The 15,987-nt window shown below is 41.1% G+C and overlaps 2 protein-coding genes and 1 long non-coding RNA gene across 4 annotated transcripts; all 3 read right to left on the bottom strand.

Annotated features, from left to right (window-relative positions):
• Positions 1 to 1,051: 1,051 nt before the first annotated feature.
• Positions 1,052 to 9,398, bottom strand: LOC131107994 (uncharacterized). The gene is made up of 3 exons (XR_009120371.1): positions 9,081 to 9,398; positions 1,531 to 1,614; positions 1,052 to 1,141 (listed from the first exon to the last, which is right to left on the bottom strand). It is a non-coding gene; the product is annotated as an uncharacterized LOC131107994 (long non-coding RNA).
• Positions 9,399 to 10,284: 886 nt separating this feature from the next.
• c1d (C1D nuclear receptor corepressor) lies at positions 10,285 to 11,448 on the bottom strand. Of its 2 annotated transcripts, none has more exons than XM_058058657.1 (5): positions 11,325 to 11,448; positions 10,950 to 11,091; positions 10,757 to 10,823; positions 10,615 to 10,670; positions 10,285 to 10,541 (listed from the first exon to the last, which is right to left on the bottom strand). In XM_058058657.1, exons 2-5 carry the CDS (start codon positions 11,085 to 11,087, stop codon positions 10,344 to 10,346), a joined length of 459 nt encoding a protein of 152 aa, XP_057914640.1. In that variant the 5' UTR covers positions 11,088 to 11,091; positions 11,325 to 11,448; the 3' UTR covers positions 10,285 to 10,343. The 2 variants fall into 2 exon arrangements, with proteins under 2 accessions (XP_057914640.1, XP_057914641.1); XM_058058658.1 differs by having other exon boundaries at positions 11,348 to 11,442.
• A 564-nt stretch (positions 11,449 to 12,012) lies between these two features.
• On the bottom strand, positions 12,013 to 15,934 carry dnaaf10 (dynein axonemal assembly factor 10). The gene is made up of 8 exons (XM_058058654.1): positions 15,632 to 15,934; positions 14,886 to 14,986; positions 14,623 to 14,753; positions 14,052 to 14,153; positions 13,863 to 13,978; positions 12,703 to 12,837; positions 12,488 to 12,585; positions 12,013 to 12,386 (listed from the first exon to the last, which is right to left on the bottom strand). Exons 1-8 carry the CDS (start codon positions 15,815 to 15,817, stop codon positions 12,179 to 12,181), a joined length of 1,077 nt encoding a protein of 358 aa, XP_057914637.1. The 5' UTR covers positions 15,818 to 15,934; the 3' UTR covers positions 12,013 to 12,178.
• Positions 15,935 to 15,987: the final 53 nt, after the last annotated feature.

Raw genomic sequence — 15,987 nt, 5'->3', positions numbered from 1 at the left:
CACACACCAGTCTGTTTGACATTAAAGCTTCAGCAGAAGGCCATTGTTAATGCCGACATAAACAACCGCTGTAATTAGCCCATATGTAGCCCTCCAAAAACAATGACACTCAATGGTGGAGATTTAATGTCTCTCACACACACACACACACACACACGTGCCTTCTCATTTATCACAGACCGACAAATATAAAATGACTTTGCCTCTTTTCTCCTCCAGTAATAAGCTCAATATGTCAAGTATTTATCATGATAGCATTTAGTTCCAATCAACTACTGCACTTCTGTGGTCTTTGAACAGTGAAGAAAAATGACCCAAATAAGAATATTTTACAGAGAGGAACGTTGACGGGCTTCCAGTAGTTGGCGTCCAAACAGGTGTGCTCTCCTGTTGAAAGCGTGTGGGTGGTCGCACGTTCCTTCATCATTAGATGAACAAACCTCATCACTAATGATGTGATGAGAAATAGCACCTCATTGAACGATAAAGAACCAGGATAGGATTTCTAGTTGAATTCTGGCAAAGGATGATAAACCTAAATCCATAGGGCAACACAAATGAAGCTCTTATATGCGCTTCAATGCATATTTCTCTATTATATTCAAATGACGGACTGCACGGTGATCGAGTGGTTAGTGCCTCACAGCCAGGAGACCCGAGTTCAATCCCACTCTCTGCAAACTCCACACAGAGATGGAGTTTGCATGTTCAAATATGAATTTATTATTTTAATTAAGCATTTTCAAATTGCAAATATAACATACTACATTGGTCACTGTCAGTTTTTCAATGAGGCAAGCACCAGACTTGATTGCCAAAACAACAGGCTTGTATTGCAGGTTTGAATTATCTCACAAAACACAATAGGGCCACATGGTGGACGAGTGGTTAGCATGTTGGCCACACAGTCAGGAGATCGGGAAGACCTGGGTTCGATTCTCCGCTTGGGCATCTCTGTGTGGAGTTTGCATGTTCTCCCCGTGCATGCATGGGTTTTCTCCGGGTATTCCGGTTTCCTCCCACATTCCAAAAACATGCTAGGTAAATTGTCCATAGGTATGAATGTGTATGAGTGTGAATGGTTGTTTGTCTATATGCGCCAGATGTCTGCTGGGATAGGCTCCAGCATACCCTTGCGGCCCTAGTGAGGATAAGCGGCATAGAAAACGGATGAATGAATCATGTTATGATTACACATATGCTATATAAATATTATATAGGCCACTACATTTTGTTGTGACTTCATTTTTAAGTCATATATAATTGTGGATGTTGATATTTCGTTGTTTAATTGTCAGTGTTTAATTGTCACCTTTGGTTATGTTCTAATGCAGGCCATGTTTGATGTTCATTTTCTTTAAATATACCACAGCCCAATAAAATACGCTGCTGGCCTACAGGGTACGTGCAAGCATGTTTGCACACCTGAACTGAGTAGCCTAGTTCACACAGTTAAATGGTGTGTTTAAGTGACAGTGAAACAGTCACACATGACGTTCCTTAAGAATGAGGCGTCTCAAGTCAACTTACCTGCGGGCCGCCGCAGAGAGGAATCTGGGTGAGGCTCATGGGAAGCATCGGGTATCCCACACAAAAAGGGATTTTGAAGTATTTCTGAAAATAGAAAACATAAAGATAAAAATGTAATATATTGTACCATTGCTGGGAGTGCTTCCGCCTTCACAACATGCTTATTTTTATTATTATTTAAGCCTCTAATTGCCAGAACTAGCCCTGTAGCTTAAGCTAACATGGTTTCCAGCAACACTACCTGCACAAGGCCAGACTGAGAAATATAATACAGCACAGCGGTGTGTTTCAGTAAGGATCACGGGTGGTTTTGATCGTGTGCACAAGCTGGAACTTCACACAGCGACATACAAAATGCAAACTGTGAAAAGCTACAAGTTAATCTTGCATGAAAGTGAACAGTCAGTGCCTCTTCAAACACACTGGGGGGCATGCTTCATGCTTTAAGCCTCATAGGAAGACATGGCTTTGGTACTGGGGTCCTTTTTTTTTTTAACATTCATGGATTTGTGCTCAGCCTGTGCCTCACCCCTGCTTAAAGGCGATGTATTTTGTTCATTTTCAGCCCTCTGTATTGAGTTGTGGAAGTTACACACAATTACCTGCACAGAAAGCTTCCTAGAGCTGCCAGAATCTGCACCTATTCCAGCTGTATTTCCTTGGATTTCCAAAACGGTCTATTCTAAGTGGAAAAAGAAGTTAACCCTTATTGCCATTAGAACATGAAAGTATAAAACACTATTTGAGAAGGCATAATGTGAAGGTGACCGATTCGAGACGCACTTCCATGTACAGTCATCCCTCGTTTTTCACAGTTAATTGGTTCCAGATCCGACCGTGAAAAGTGAATTTCCGCCAAGTACAATTCACTGTTAATAAATTGAAGATTTTCATCGACAGAGCATTTAAAACCTGCTTATGGCCTTCTGAAAACATCCTTTTAAAATGATTAGAGCCCTGGAAACATGAAGTAACACCCCTATATTCAACTTTATACTCGTGTTAATTAATATTGTAGGCATGATAAACAATAGGACATAATAACACAACTTTAGCATTGGGAAATATCCTTGTTGATGTAGTATCTCAAACATAATTTAGGTGGATGGGGCATGGCATGGCAAAAATGACTCTGCCATACGTAGTCGAACACGCCAACAGCATTGCTAGCTTTGTTTACATCCCAGGCCAACATAAGTTTGAAACTGAGTGAGGAAAAACAAAATAAGCAGGCAAAAACGTACCACTTCCACACAAAATACGAGGCCATTAATTCATTCATTAAAAAAAATTTAATATACAACTGTTCGAGTAGATTCTCAGTCATGCAGGTACTGATAGGTTATTCATCATTCTTACAATAAAAAAACAAGTTAGCCACTGTTAGTATTAATTGCTTTATTTTGCAACATTGGACTGTAGTTCCTTCTCATGTATGCAATGCTACAGGTCCATGTATGTGGACCAGGCGGTGAGAACCGGGTCACACCTGCAAGGTCTGGCAGAGTGATGAATGATGTTGCTTTCAACTTTGAAGGCCATCATTTTTGGCAGCCACCATTGAAGTCAAACGGCGGCCTTTGAAGAGCAAAGCGTGTCTGCTTCTTCGTTTTGGGCAAGAGGACAAACTAGTCAGTTAATGACACTTTCTGCTTCTAAAAGGAAAAGAAGTCTTCTTTGGGATGGGGGGGGGGGGGAGTTCTCTCTGACAAACAACAGCACGCTACACTGTGGCCGTCATCCATCATGCCGCCGCAGCTCGACAGGAAGCGTCCGCAAACATGACGCGCGTCATTTAAAGCGTTGTTCTTCTCCGCTGTGATAAGAGGGAAAGAAGGCCAAACTCTACCTCATGATGTTCTTCAATGTGAGCGACAGCAGACCTCAGCCTGTCAATCAAAGCGCTCCAGCAGAGATGGTAAAGCTGTGTTGGACTGACCCCTAGTGGCTGTGCCTGAGAACTACAGTCCAGCTGACTTTCAATGCTGTGTTAAAAGCATTCATTCATTCATTTTCCTCACGAGGGTCATGGAAAGTGCTGGAGCCTATCCCAGCTGTCTTCGGGCGAGAGGCGGGGTACACCCTGGACTGGTCATCAGCCAATCACAGGACACATATAGACAAACAACCATTCACACTCACATTCATACCTATGGACAATTAAATAGCATGTTAATGGAATGTGGGAGGAAACCGGAGTACCAACATGCAAACTCCACACAGAGATGGCCAAGGGTGGAATTGAACCTTGGTCTCCTAGCTGTGAGGTCTGCACGCTAAACACTCGACCGCCGTGCAGCCCATGTCAAAAGCAATGATAATGTATTCTATTCTAGTATGTAGTCAACTGTGTTTGTGAAGGCAACAGTAAAGCATAAAGGAGACGTTCCTCCACACTCTATATGGATAAGAATAAGCTGCCATAGTGCTCCATCATTCATATCATGCTCATAAAAGCGGAGGCCCATCACGGCTTTACGGTACCCTACACTGCCGTTACAGCAGCTCTCACATGATGGAGGCCTGCAGGCTGCCAGTAAAGCTGGAGGCAAACGAGGGATGAGAGGCCTTATTGATGTGCAATAAACCTCTGGATTGTGTTTGGTTTTATTTTAGCAGGAGGAGACTGTGTGTGTGTCTGTTTCCAGCAGGTACGTCTTAACTTTATACATGAGCTGCTTTGGTTTGCTTTAAGCCCGAGTCACATGACCTGCAACAAATGTGGATGCCATAAATATAAACATGGATATGACTATGAATTGCCATAATCACCAACAGTCTACTGCATAACAGTATGGTAATGGTAATGGTTTTATTTCATTTGAACATGCATCAGATTACAATTGAATGCATCACATAATCAGTTCACAGTTCCACATGTCCAAAAGGAGTAGGAAGAAGCAAAGCTTATTAAATCCTACCCCTCCATTTGGTACTTTTACAATCAGTAACTGTTACATTTGTTCACTTCCTGCTTTCCATAATACAGTTGTTGTTTTTTTTGTGTGATATGCCCATACAATGACACTATGTGTACCATAGTAACTGTCCATAATTGTAAGTAATAATTGTAAGATAAATTGGAGTACACCAGACAATAAGAGACCGTTTTCCTGTCTATTTAAGTGGTGAGTCCCCCCCCCCATCCCACTACCACCATTTTTTCCAACCTGCAACACTCTTCCTCACTTCTTCCTCACCACTTGTGTACAAAGATCTTCAACGTGTCTTTTCACACACACATGCGTCCATAAAAACACACAAACAGTCCCCTGGGCAGCCATTTGTCAACTGGGGAGGAATCTACAGTCACGCTCTTTAATCCCGAGCCTCCAACTTGAGGCATTCCTGTGGAAAATTTATGTCCAAACAGCTGTGGTCTCATCCGCCCATGTGCGGACCTTCAAGACAACACTGTCCCAGGATTACGAGGGGGGGGATCTAATCCATTACACACCTCAAGTGAGTCCACTTGGAGAATGGTGAGCATCTCGGAGCGTTGTTGGCATGCTAGCAGCTGCACGACAGCCATACACATGTGCTACTGACTTAAAAAAAAAAAAAAAGAGTCAGAGGTGGTTTTGTGCTTGTTTCTTTGATGGCTCAACAAGTTATCCGGTGGTTTTACACCAGGATATAAAGTTCAAGAATAAAAAGGGAAACCATCATTATCTTAATTCTGCTGCGTTCTCATGACAACGACCTTGTAAACAACAGAAAACAATGTCATGTGAATGCCAGGCCACTAGTTGGCGATGTCTGTAATACACTTCATTGTGTAGTTCATTTATGTGATGAGTGAACTTGCTGTTGATGTGTTGTTTCTGTTTTGTTGCACTGTGAACAAGTATGTTGCCCTGCCTGATGCCACCTACACTCAAAGAAATAATTTGTTGGTTGAACGTAATTAAATTATGGATAGAATTTCCACCCAATTAAAATGCTGTCATTTAATGAGATACAATTTTGTTGAACCAACTAATTGCAAATATGTTGAGTGAACATAAAGTATTGGTGTTACCATTAAAATTTTTATATAGTTTTTTTAATATATTTACTAAGGTAGAAGCTGACTTATTTTCCTTGGGTTACATTAAACTTCTGTATGATTATGGGTACCTACCCTATCGCCCTGTAATATTATGAGAGACAAAATTTCGGGTGGGAAAAAGTTAGAATATTATGATCAGAAAGTGAAAATATAATGGGAATAAAGTTAAACTAAATAAAATGTAAATGTTGAAATATTTCGGAGAAAAAAATGTAAAAAGGAAAAAAAAAAAGTTTACACTAATATGCTTTCACCGACATCACAAAGCTGATGTGCTGGCTTTTTTTTCTTTAAATATATATAACATATTGCATATCTACATGGATTATTACAATGATTGTGACGTGACGTGAAGTGTAACATTCAGTGTAGATTTCCTCTCACTCTGCGAGAAAGCCAGAAATCAAACAATCTGACAGGAACGGAGGTACACCACCAGTTGATGGAAAGCCAATGAAGTGTGTTGATGTTTTAAGTGAGGAGAGGAGAAGGGTTCAAGGCGTGGGCTTGTGCGTGTTTTCAGCATGGCGTCACCTCTGTGGAAGAGGAGGAGGAAGAAGAGGAGGAAGAGGCCAAACCTCACTGGGATGTGCAGCCGTGCATTGTCGGAGACTTGGAAAGTCTGATGATGTTTGCCCACACGCATGCTGACACTTTTTCTTATGCTTGGTGCAAAAAATCAAGAGGTGAAATCATGATGTCTAAATGTTTACAAAGGAGAAAGACCAACAATAATGGCAACCAGAACGGCTCTCAGGAGAGCGCAGATGTCCGCCAAGGTTGAACCAAAGCTAATGTGTTCGCTAGCAGGTTCACAAGATGACGTTAGAGAAAAAAAAGGCGCCATTTTGTTATTCTAGGTGCAGATATTGGCTGGTATCAAGGTTTTTTTCTGCTAATATAATTATATCAAAGCTGCATGGTGGTCGAGTGGTTAGCACGCAGGCCTCACAGCAAGGAGACCCGAGTTCAATTCCACCCTCGGCCATCTCTGTGTGGAGTTTGCATGTTCTTCCCGTGCATGCGTGGGTTTTTTTTCCCGGGTACTCCGGTTTCCTCCCACATTCCAAAAACATGCTAGGTTAATTAGTGACTCAAATTGTCCATAGGTATGAATGTGAGTGTGAATGGTTGTTTGTCTATATGTGCCCTGTGATTGGCTGGCCACCAGTCCAGGGTGGCATCACAGTAAAAGAAGCATAATGTGCTCATTACTCGAGATTTCTCATTCAGAAAGAACGTCTCATGGGAACTAGGCCTGGGACGATAATAAATTAATAAAATAAATAAAAATGAACTCTGCAATCATCAGTGTACGTGTTAATGTATGATCACAGCATGGATATCAAACCATGCAAGGTTGTTTGAGGTTTTTTTTAGAGGGCTTCATAGTCAAAATAAGTGTATCCCAATGACGTGCATTTTTAGCTAGCTCATGTTAACTCATTTTCTCATGTTCTAAAGCACAAAAAAGAAATATGTGTTCATGTTTCACATAAATATTGTTAATGATGGAGCAATATTCCAAGCATCCCTTGTTTAAACACAAATGTAAACTTGTTCATCTGTAGATCACGACCGAACCCATGATGAAATAAAAATGACATGTCCATCTTTCACTCACTTTGCTCAAAGCAAAAACTTTGTTCCAGGCGTCTTTCCTACAGCTTTCAGGGCCAAAGTCAGCTTTGAAGACCCATTCCAAGTTTGTAAATATCTGAAATGTCCTGGCTCGGGATTGGCTTTGTAAGCAATGTCATTGATTGATGAGTGGGAAAACTCACAGTCCATTGAATTTTATTTTATTGCATTTTTTCAGATGATTATTAATACAGTCTAGTGTAGTTTTATAGTCCAACAATGTTCTTACCAATTCAAAATTAACTGCTAACATTCATTCATTCATTCATTTTCTACAGCTTATCCTCATTAGTGGTATGCTGGAACCTATGCAGTCCAGGGGTACATCCTGGTCGCCAGCCAATCATAGGGCACATATAGACAAACAACCATTCACACTCACATAAATACCTATTGACAATTTGGAGTCGCCAATTAACCTAGCATGTTTTTGGATTGTGGGAGGAAAGCGGAGTACCCGGAGAAAACCCACGCATGCACGGGGAGAACATGCAAACTCCACACAGAGATGGCCGAGGGTGGAATTGAACCCTGGTCTCCTAGCTGTGAGGTGTGCGTGCTAACCACTCGCCCACCATGCAGCCTAACTGCTAACATTATTACGCAATTTAGTCCGAGGTTCAGAGGTGAATATCTTGACATAAAAATACACAAAGTTGGTACCAAAGATGCTAACATCACAGGTCTGGGGAACCTGACTCCATCCACTTCGCCACTACAGAATGCTTTGTTGTAATTTAGGATCATACCATATAAACATTCTCGCCCACACAATCAGTGCAAACCAACATTTTATGTGCGGCATATGCAGAGTTGAGATTGAAGGACAAATGCAGGAAATGAGAGGATAAATCAAACCTTTCTCCCAAAAAAATAAAAAAGCCACACGCCAAAGTCTGACACGTCTTAGAGGCGAGTTAAGAACAACAAACGGGTGGAAAAAGTCAAGAGGAATGAGATGCCGGCTGTTTTGGCAGAACAAACGTCATCTTTGGACGCTGCAGCAGAATGGAGGGATGATGAAAGGAATGAAAAGATCAATTCCTGAGAGTGGAGCTCAGCGCCTGCTTGTTTCCTGACCGTGATTAGAGGCATGCAGGGGCTGGTGGGCACATTGAGATAAAGATCTTGGCTTTCCAGAGGGAATCACACAAAGGAAGCAACGTGTGTGCGTCTTTATTCAATGTGACATAACTGCCTTACAGCTACATTGTATTGGACTATTTTCTAATCACACGTTTGACCCCCTCCAGGGCCCATCCAAATTGTTACCATGCGTGCGGCTTTCAGTGAGCAATTTTCTGCCTGATTTACTGCCACCATATTATTAGGTACACCAACAACTATAACAGTTGCATGCAAAAACTGCCTTTATAAAGTAACTATGCTTATGTTTGAATGTTTATTGTGCATATGCTGAGCAAATAGAAATACATTTATTTTATTTAAAAAAAAACATTCAAAATACTTATATTACGCTATGAAACACTTTATGGAGTCATACAGAATGTCCAAGACCGTAATAAGTTTGACTTTATATCAAGTGTGAATAAACTGAATAAAATAAATAAAATAAAAATAAATTAAATATATTAAAAACTGCACGAATTAAATACTTAACATTTCAATTAATGTATTATAATGTTGCAAACGTGCATTTTACTGCAAACAAAGTCATAACAAAGCTATTTATTATTAGCGTGAATACATATTGCATACGTCGCCGTATGCTTGACGTTGATTGGTTCATATTCAAGTGTGTGACGTCACTGTGTCAATTGTGGAGATAAAATTAAATGTGATTATTATCTGCACATAAATGTGACGTCGTGTTAAGAATTAAAAACATTTTACTCACCTCCGGTAGAAGAGTATGTGGCTGTCGACGTTTCCGAGCAGTTTGAACTTGTTTGGCGAGGCGCCGTCGTCGACTTGCGGGTTACCTCATTGACAAAGTGTCCTCATTCATTGATAGAAGTCAAGAAATGTTTAATGGATAATTTTCACTTTTAAACGTATTTTTTAAGAGTTGTTTTCTTCCGTGTTGCACTGTGATTTAACGTGAGTTTAACACGCGGTCATTTTTGTTTTTTTCCAGGTTACACTAGTTTGATAGTTCTTTGACTTCCTGTTTCTTTACCATCAGTCAATCCCCGGATGTTAGCTATGCTAGCAATCTAAGCTTTCGCAATATAGGCTCGTCTATTAGCCGGTTGCTATTGTAATAATCTTTTATTTAGCCGGAGCCAGTCGTGTTTTTTTTTTAAGTCACACAGACATGTATTTATTTGAACACTGTTTTTATTATTGTGCTTATAGTGAAATAAAAATGCACCATACAATTAATTTGTGCTCAAGATATTATGAATACCTTAACATTTTCTGTCTTTGCAAAGCCCTGTTATGATATTAATTTTCAACCGCCAGGCGTGCTGCAGCCTATCCCGGCTCTCTTCGGGCAAGAGGCGGGGTACACCCTGGACTGGTCACCAGCCAATCACAGGGCACATATAGACAAACAACCATTCACACTCACATTCATACCTATGGACAATTTGGAGTCGCCAATTAACCTAGCATGTTTTTGAAATGTGGGAGGAAACCGGAGTACCCGGAGAAAACCCACATATGCATGAGGAGAACATGCAAACTCTGCACAGAGATGTCCAAGGGTTGAATCAAACTATGGTCTCCTAGCCGTGTGGCCTGCGCGCTAACCACTCGGCCTGTTTTGACATTCAATTTATTTAAAATTGTGCAAATCCCATACATAGGATTCATTCAAATTCTGACACAAATGTTAGTCCACCCTATAAAAAAAAGCCACGTTTGGATATCAACTGTCTATCCTTGGTCAACACCCTGAATTTAGGTATGATCACAGCAAAAAAATACAAAATATGGATTCACAGAATCACTTTAAAAATAGAGAAATTATAATTTCTCATTTGGTTAACAAAAAAGCATGACATTAAGTTTACACAGAACACGTTTTAAGTCTTACTAAATACTAATAAACATTCATTGAAATTCACACAGTATTCCAAAAAGTCACTTTTGAGGTCATTAAAAAAATTACATTGTTGTATTTCAGAGCAGCTGTACATCACATTAGTCCATCTCAACTCTTCTTTGCACGCTTTGATGGCGTCACATCTGAGGTTTTGCCGGACGCCGCTGCCTTTTTCTTGGATTCTCGCTCTTTCGGATCAGCGAGGGCATGCCTTAGAAAGCGGCCGGCGGCTCCTTTATCCAGACGGGCTGCTTTCTTCTTGTCTGTGATCTCCTTCACTCTGTTCATGTACTTCCTGATTCGTTCCTAAGCACCCACATACATGGTACACAGTGAATAAACACATAATACTGTAAAATGCTTACAAAATTATACGTACCAGTTCCTGTTTGACGCCATGATCTCTGGGATTGACACCTTGTGTTACTAAGTACACTGCAAAAGACGACAAAGTAAAAATAAAATGACAACACTCAAAATCAAAGCTTGAGCACTGATATTAGTGAAGAGAAACAACTTACTCCAGTATAAAGAATTGAGGGTGTAAACAGACATTAGATCCAGCTTGGCCTGGTCCAGCGGGTCCAGCTGTTGACATGTTTACACATGAGCACATTTACTACTCTAAGTAATAAGACAATACTAGAGTTACTCCTATATGTTATAATTGTATAACTGTTTATGTGCTAAAAGATGTTTAAACGCTGTTGTTACCTTCTGCTGCTGATCATTCCTGGGTACCGACATCAGTTTGTCCAACATGGTTTTAACAGCAGACACAGACGAGTCGAACCCTTTCAGCTGCTCGTCTATCTCGTTAGGGTAATCGTCCGTCATGTCATCGGCGGCCATAGTTCTGTATAATAATAACAACATTAACGTATAACTTGTTTTATAGACATTCACAGTGTTGATTTGCTACGCCGCAGCTAAAAATTAGCATTTTAGCAACGGAAGGCGATCGATAATATTCAACGTCTGACTGAAATTCAGTAACATGTGTTACTTATATTTATATATGAATCCAGGAGATGACAATTTTAACGCAATTTGTGGTTTAAACTATTCAAATTGTCTGCTTATATTTACCTTTAACTATACGAGAACGCTACCTTAGCTTCTTTCCGCCACACACCACGCTGAATCAAGCCGGAAATGACGTTTGAGGAAGGAAGGAAGTACTTTTTGCTATTTTTCTGCCTCTGTTTGTTCATTGCGTTTTTGTTCTACTTTTAAACATTTTTTTAAAATATATTAATTCATTTATTTTCAACCGCTTATCATCACGAGGGTTGTTGTTTCTAAAATTATCGTACTTTTTAAACTTGAACTGCGTTCTATAGAATTTCTTTGTAAAATCATGGCGAATATCTCAATGTGTCCAGCAGATGGCAGTAACGCATCGGTGGAATGGCGGATTGACTGCATAATGATATATTTTACCATTTAAATGCTTTGCAGTTATTCATACCTTTTCTAAATTGTTTATATGGATTGTTTTATAATTCTATAAAGCTTTTTGTTTTTTTGTCGCCATGATATATTTTACCCTGTCATTCTAAAGTACTTGTGAGTGCCTTTTATAAACCATGTACACTAATGAGTGGCCGTAGAAGATAACAATATACAAGCAACCCACTCCAAGTGAAGTATGTGACAATTGTAGACATCAGAATGTCCCTCGGTGAACGTCCAAATGGGCCCACAGGACTGCAGGAGGGAAAGGTCAGAAAGAGAGATCAAACCCAAGCCAACATGGCCACGATCACTAGCGATCGACGTTTCTCATCCTTTATTTAAAAGTCAGTTCAAAGAAACTAAATTGGAGGTCACGTGCAACATTTTAGTATGTAAAAAAAAAATCAATGGAAAGGTCCAGTTCAGTTCGATGGTATGGTTTGGAAGTATAAATCCTGGTTTGGTGTGTGTGTGTGTGAGATTTATCACACCAAATTGAGTTTAGTGACAATGAGCACGCGCACAGACTGGTCAAATCCAGCACAAACACACAAGCCTTGTTTGTCGGGGCTCCAGTCCAGACTGGCAACTGGTTGAGTGGACAGCGTGACGTTCTGTAAGAGGTTGACCGTCCCGGCTACGCCCACACTGGTGCCGTCTGAATCCGGCTTGCTTCTCTGAGCAGGATACTCGCTGGGGATGATATCGTAAGATGGGATCAATAAAGTCAAGATAATGAGCATAGAAGATGATCAATAGGTTAACAAGGAGTAAATTCAAATTTGAAGACTTACTATTTCCATAGATGAAGGCTTCCTGATCCACCTGTGGTTAGAAAGATCTCTCTGTTCTGAGGTAAATGTTTCACCTGCCAGATGGTGGATTTATGAGCCTGAAGTCAAATCAAACACAAAAAGGACAAGAAACTGCTCAGTTTTCATATTTTATGTTTTGCCCTCATGAGTCTAGAACACGCCAGGCATTCCAGGTCCGCCCCTGAGTCAATTACCTTTTCTGACACGGAGGCAAAGCCTTTGGTGGGGTGCTGAGTCCTCATGTCGAAGACGTGGAATTTCCCCTCCAGCGAGGTGGCCACCAGCTTGTTCATGTTGATGTCTTTCCTGTCGAACTCCACGCAGCAAACCTGGCCAAAATCAGTCACTATGTTTACATGGAGTCAATATTCCAGTTAAGGTCAATATTCCGGTTTCTGAAACATTCGGAAGAACCCGTTTACGTGCCGGTGCAAACAGGGTTATTCCTGTATACATGGTAATTGTAAACAATCGGGATATCCCCAACAAAACATTGACGCACAAACAACGTCATGCGTGTCATTCCTGTTTCTTCTTCCTGTATTCAAAAATAACACTAGCAACACTCTATAAAAGGACATCAATATTTTTCTGTATTTCACCACATTAATGAGATGTTAGTTTCCCCCTTAGTTCCCCCCCATGCATTCAAATTCAATACCTACTATCAAAAACCCAAGATTCCTTTTAAATGGAACATGTGCAGAGCATGGCTGCCGAGTGGCTAGCGTGCATGCCTCACAGCTAGAAGACCCAAGTTTGATTCCACCCTCGGCCATCTCTATGTGGAGTTTGCATGTTCTCCCCGTTCATGCGTGGGTTTTCTCCGGGTACTCCGGTTTCCTCCCACATTCCAAAAACATGCTAGGTTAATTGGCAACTCCAAATTGTCCATAGGTATGAATGTGAGTGTGAATGGTTGTTTGTCTATATGTGCCCTGTGATTGGCTGGCGACCAGTCCAGGGTGTACCCAGCCTCTCGCCCGAAGACAGCTGGGATAGGCTCCAGCACCCCTGCGAACCTCGTGAGGATAAGCGGTAGACAATGAATGAATGTGTAGAACACAAATCAATATTCCTTTAGATGGGAATATCCGGATAGGCGTATACATGACTCAATATTCAGATTAGAAAAGGAGTAACCCAAGGGTAAAAACCAGAATACAAGAAAAGGGTTATTAGTGTTTACATGGCCGTGCGCAACCGGGTTATTGCTAATATTAAGGTTATGATAGGGTTGTCTGACTGCATATAAACGTAACCATTAAGGATCTTCTACTTGACTTAGTTCACTTTGCTAGCTAAAACATGCCCTTGACTCTAACAGAATAGGCAGCATCAACGTCCACCTCACCCCATTCTTGATGTTGGTCTCCCACCGCAAGGACATATTCCGCAGGTCAAACAGTTTGATGTCGCCGTTGTCGTAACCAGCACACACACATCGGTCCTGGTCATTGAAGGAGTGACCTGTAGTGACAGTGACGTTCACTTAGTAGAGGTTAAACATTTTCCAGAGACATATATTTGATACGGGACGCACCGAATGCGACAGTCCAGCAGTCCCTCTTGGCGTCTCCTTCAACGGGTTGCATGTTGGCCACGGGTGAGTCCCGCTGACGAGGGTCCCATACTTTGACTGTGCCTGTAACACGCACAGAAGGCAACTTGTCAGATCTCTTATTACGGTGTGCTATTGAATTCATTCATTCATTCATTCATTTTCTACCGCTTATCCTCACGAGGGTCGCTGGAGCCTATCCCAGCTGTCTTTGGGCGAGAGGCGGGGTACACCCCGGACTGGTCGCCAGCCAATCACAGGGCACATATAGACAAACAACCATTCACACTCACATTCATACCTATGGACAATTTGGAGTCGCCAATTAACCTAGCATGTTTTTGGAATGTGGGAGGAAACCGGAGTACCCGGAGAAAACCCACGCATGAACGGGGAGAACATGCAAACTTCACACAGAAATGGCCGAGGGTGGAATTGAACTAGGGTCTCCTGGCTGTTAGGTCTGCACGCTAATCACTCGTGCGACGTGCAGCCCTGCTTTTGAATTATGATGATTAAATTAATCAATATTTCTGTACTCTAGTTGGTTTACCATCTCTGCTTCCAGTGACAATCTCAGGCGCGCCGTCACCGATCCCCAGGCCCCCGACGCCATCAATAGCGTTCACTATCTCTTTGTGAGCCTTTACAGTGTACACCGGGATGTCAGGTACTTCCAGGTTCCTGTGAACAATCAAGAAGATTTGCACTGAATGAACGAATACACTTCAGGTAGCTCTGCTTGGTTCTGCAGCCATTTCAAATAAACACATTAATGGCTAGGACATGACTGTGTTTTTGTTTTTAAAAGATTACCATATATTTAGATGTCCGTCAAAATCACCCGTTGCTATGTGTCTTTGTCGGAGAGATGTGGCCCCAAATGTGCCGCATTTGATGGGCTTGGGCTTCTCTACCTGAAAGATAAAAATAGATAGAAGGCATTACTATAGTGTAGATATAAGTATAAGGCTACATGTTCCTATTAAAGGGGTGTACCATTTTATGGCCCCCAAATAATATTCTATACATTGCAGTACATGTAACTTTATGAAGGGCAATTAGGGCAACATTGACATGAGAAAAAATTGAAATATTGATGGTTTGAAAAAGATTTTACAATAATAATGGTAGTGTGCTTTTTCGAAAAAAGTACGATTATATCCGATTCACCGCAAGTTCATGGATGTAGCTACACTGCGTTCTGGCTGCTGATTGGTTAAGCAAGGGAAGAGGGCGGGGTGGCCAGTGTGTTTAATCAATCAGACAAAATGTCTTGAAAACACCAGTGCGGGGTTATATGTTAGTAATATCGCACTTGGTTATATTATGCCGTATTATACTAGTCGTACATATAGCACTACATTATGATGCAGCAAAATCATGAAGTATAACAAGGGTTTTGTACGTATAATTTGATATATGCTGTTGACTTCAGGTCGAAATGTATTATAGTACTGCGTCACCTGTTGCTATGGAGACGGGACACAAATAGGAATGGAAGCCCCCTCATTAATACCAAACCCTTTTATGTTAAAGTATGCTTTTTTAAAAATATTTACCTCTTTGATAAGCTGAGCCTCTCCATGCTGCATTTCATAGATTTGCATCACTCCGGTTCCTCTTGGAAAGTTGCCCATACACACAAACTTGGAACTACACGGGATCCATTTACAGTCAAACACTGTGTAGTTTAAACTTTTCTGGATGTGCGCGATGATTTGGGGCTTCGAAAGTGGCGATGACATCTTGTTCGGTCCAGTATTTTGTCAAAATAATCCGGAAAATGTGGTAAGAACGTACTAGTGAGCTAGTCAAATGTAAACCTCCATGTCCTGTCACGTGACTTCACGACAGGACCAGCTTCTTTCGAGCTGTATGTCCAAAGATATGCCTGATTAAATGTAGTCTTTTAAGT

This window comes from Doryrhamphus excisus, chromosome 20 (genome assembly GCF_030265055.1).
Source record: "Doryrhamphus excisus isolate RoL2022-K1 chromosome 20, RoL_Dexc_1.0, whole genome shotgun sequence".
In the NCBI taxonomy this organism is placed as follows: Eukaryota; Metazoa; Chordata; class Actinopteri; order Syngnathiformes; family Syngnathidae; genus Doryrhamphus; species Doryrhamphus excisus.
Note: the sequence above shows the minus strand (reverse complement) of the source record. Positions and strands in the feature narration are given on the sequence as shown.

Bases quoted from the DNA above. Each gene is read 5' to 3' on its own strand.
- c1d (XM_058058657.1), bottom strand. From the start codon at position 11,087: ATGGCCGCCGATGACATGACGGACGATTACCCTAACGAGATAGACGAG. The intron at 10,824-10,949 runs GTAACAACAGCG...ACATGTCAACAG, and splicing joins GGAATGATCAGCAGCAGAAG to CTGGACCCGCTGGACCAGGC. The intron at 10,542-10,614 runs GTACGTATAATT...GTGGGTGCTTAG, and splicing joins ATGGCGTCAAACAGGAACTG to GAACGAATCAGGAAGTACAT.
- dnaaf10 (XM_058058654.1), bottom strand. From the start codon at position 15,817: ATGTCATCGCCACTTTCGAAGCCCCAAATCATCGCGCACATCCAGAAA. The intron at 14,154-14,622 runs GTAAACCAACTA...TGCGTGTTACAG, and splicing joins TGTCACTGGAAGCAGAGATG to GCACAGTCAAAGTATGGGAC. The intron at 12,387-12,487 runs GTAAGTCTTCAA...TATCATCCCCAG, and splicing joins AGCCTTCATCTATGGAAATA to CGAGTATCCTGCTCAGAGAA.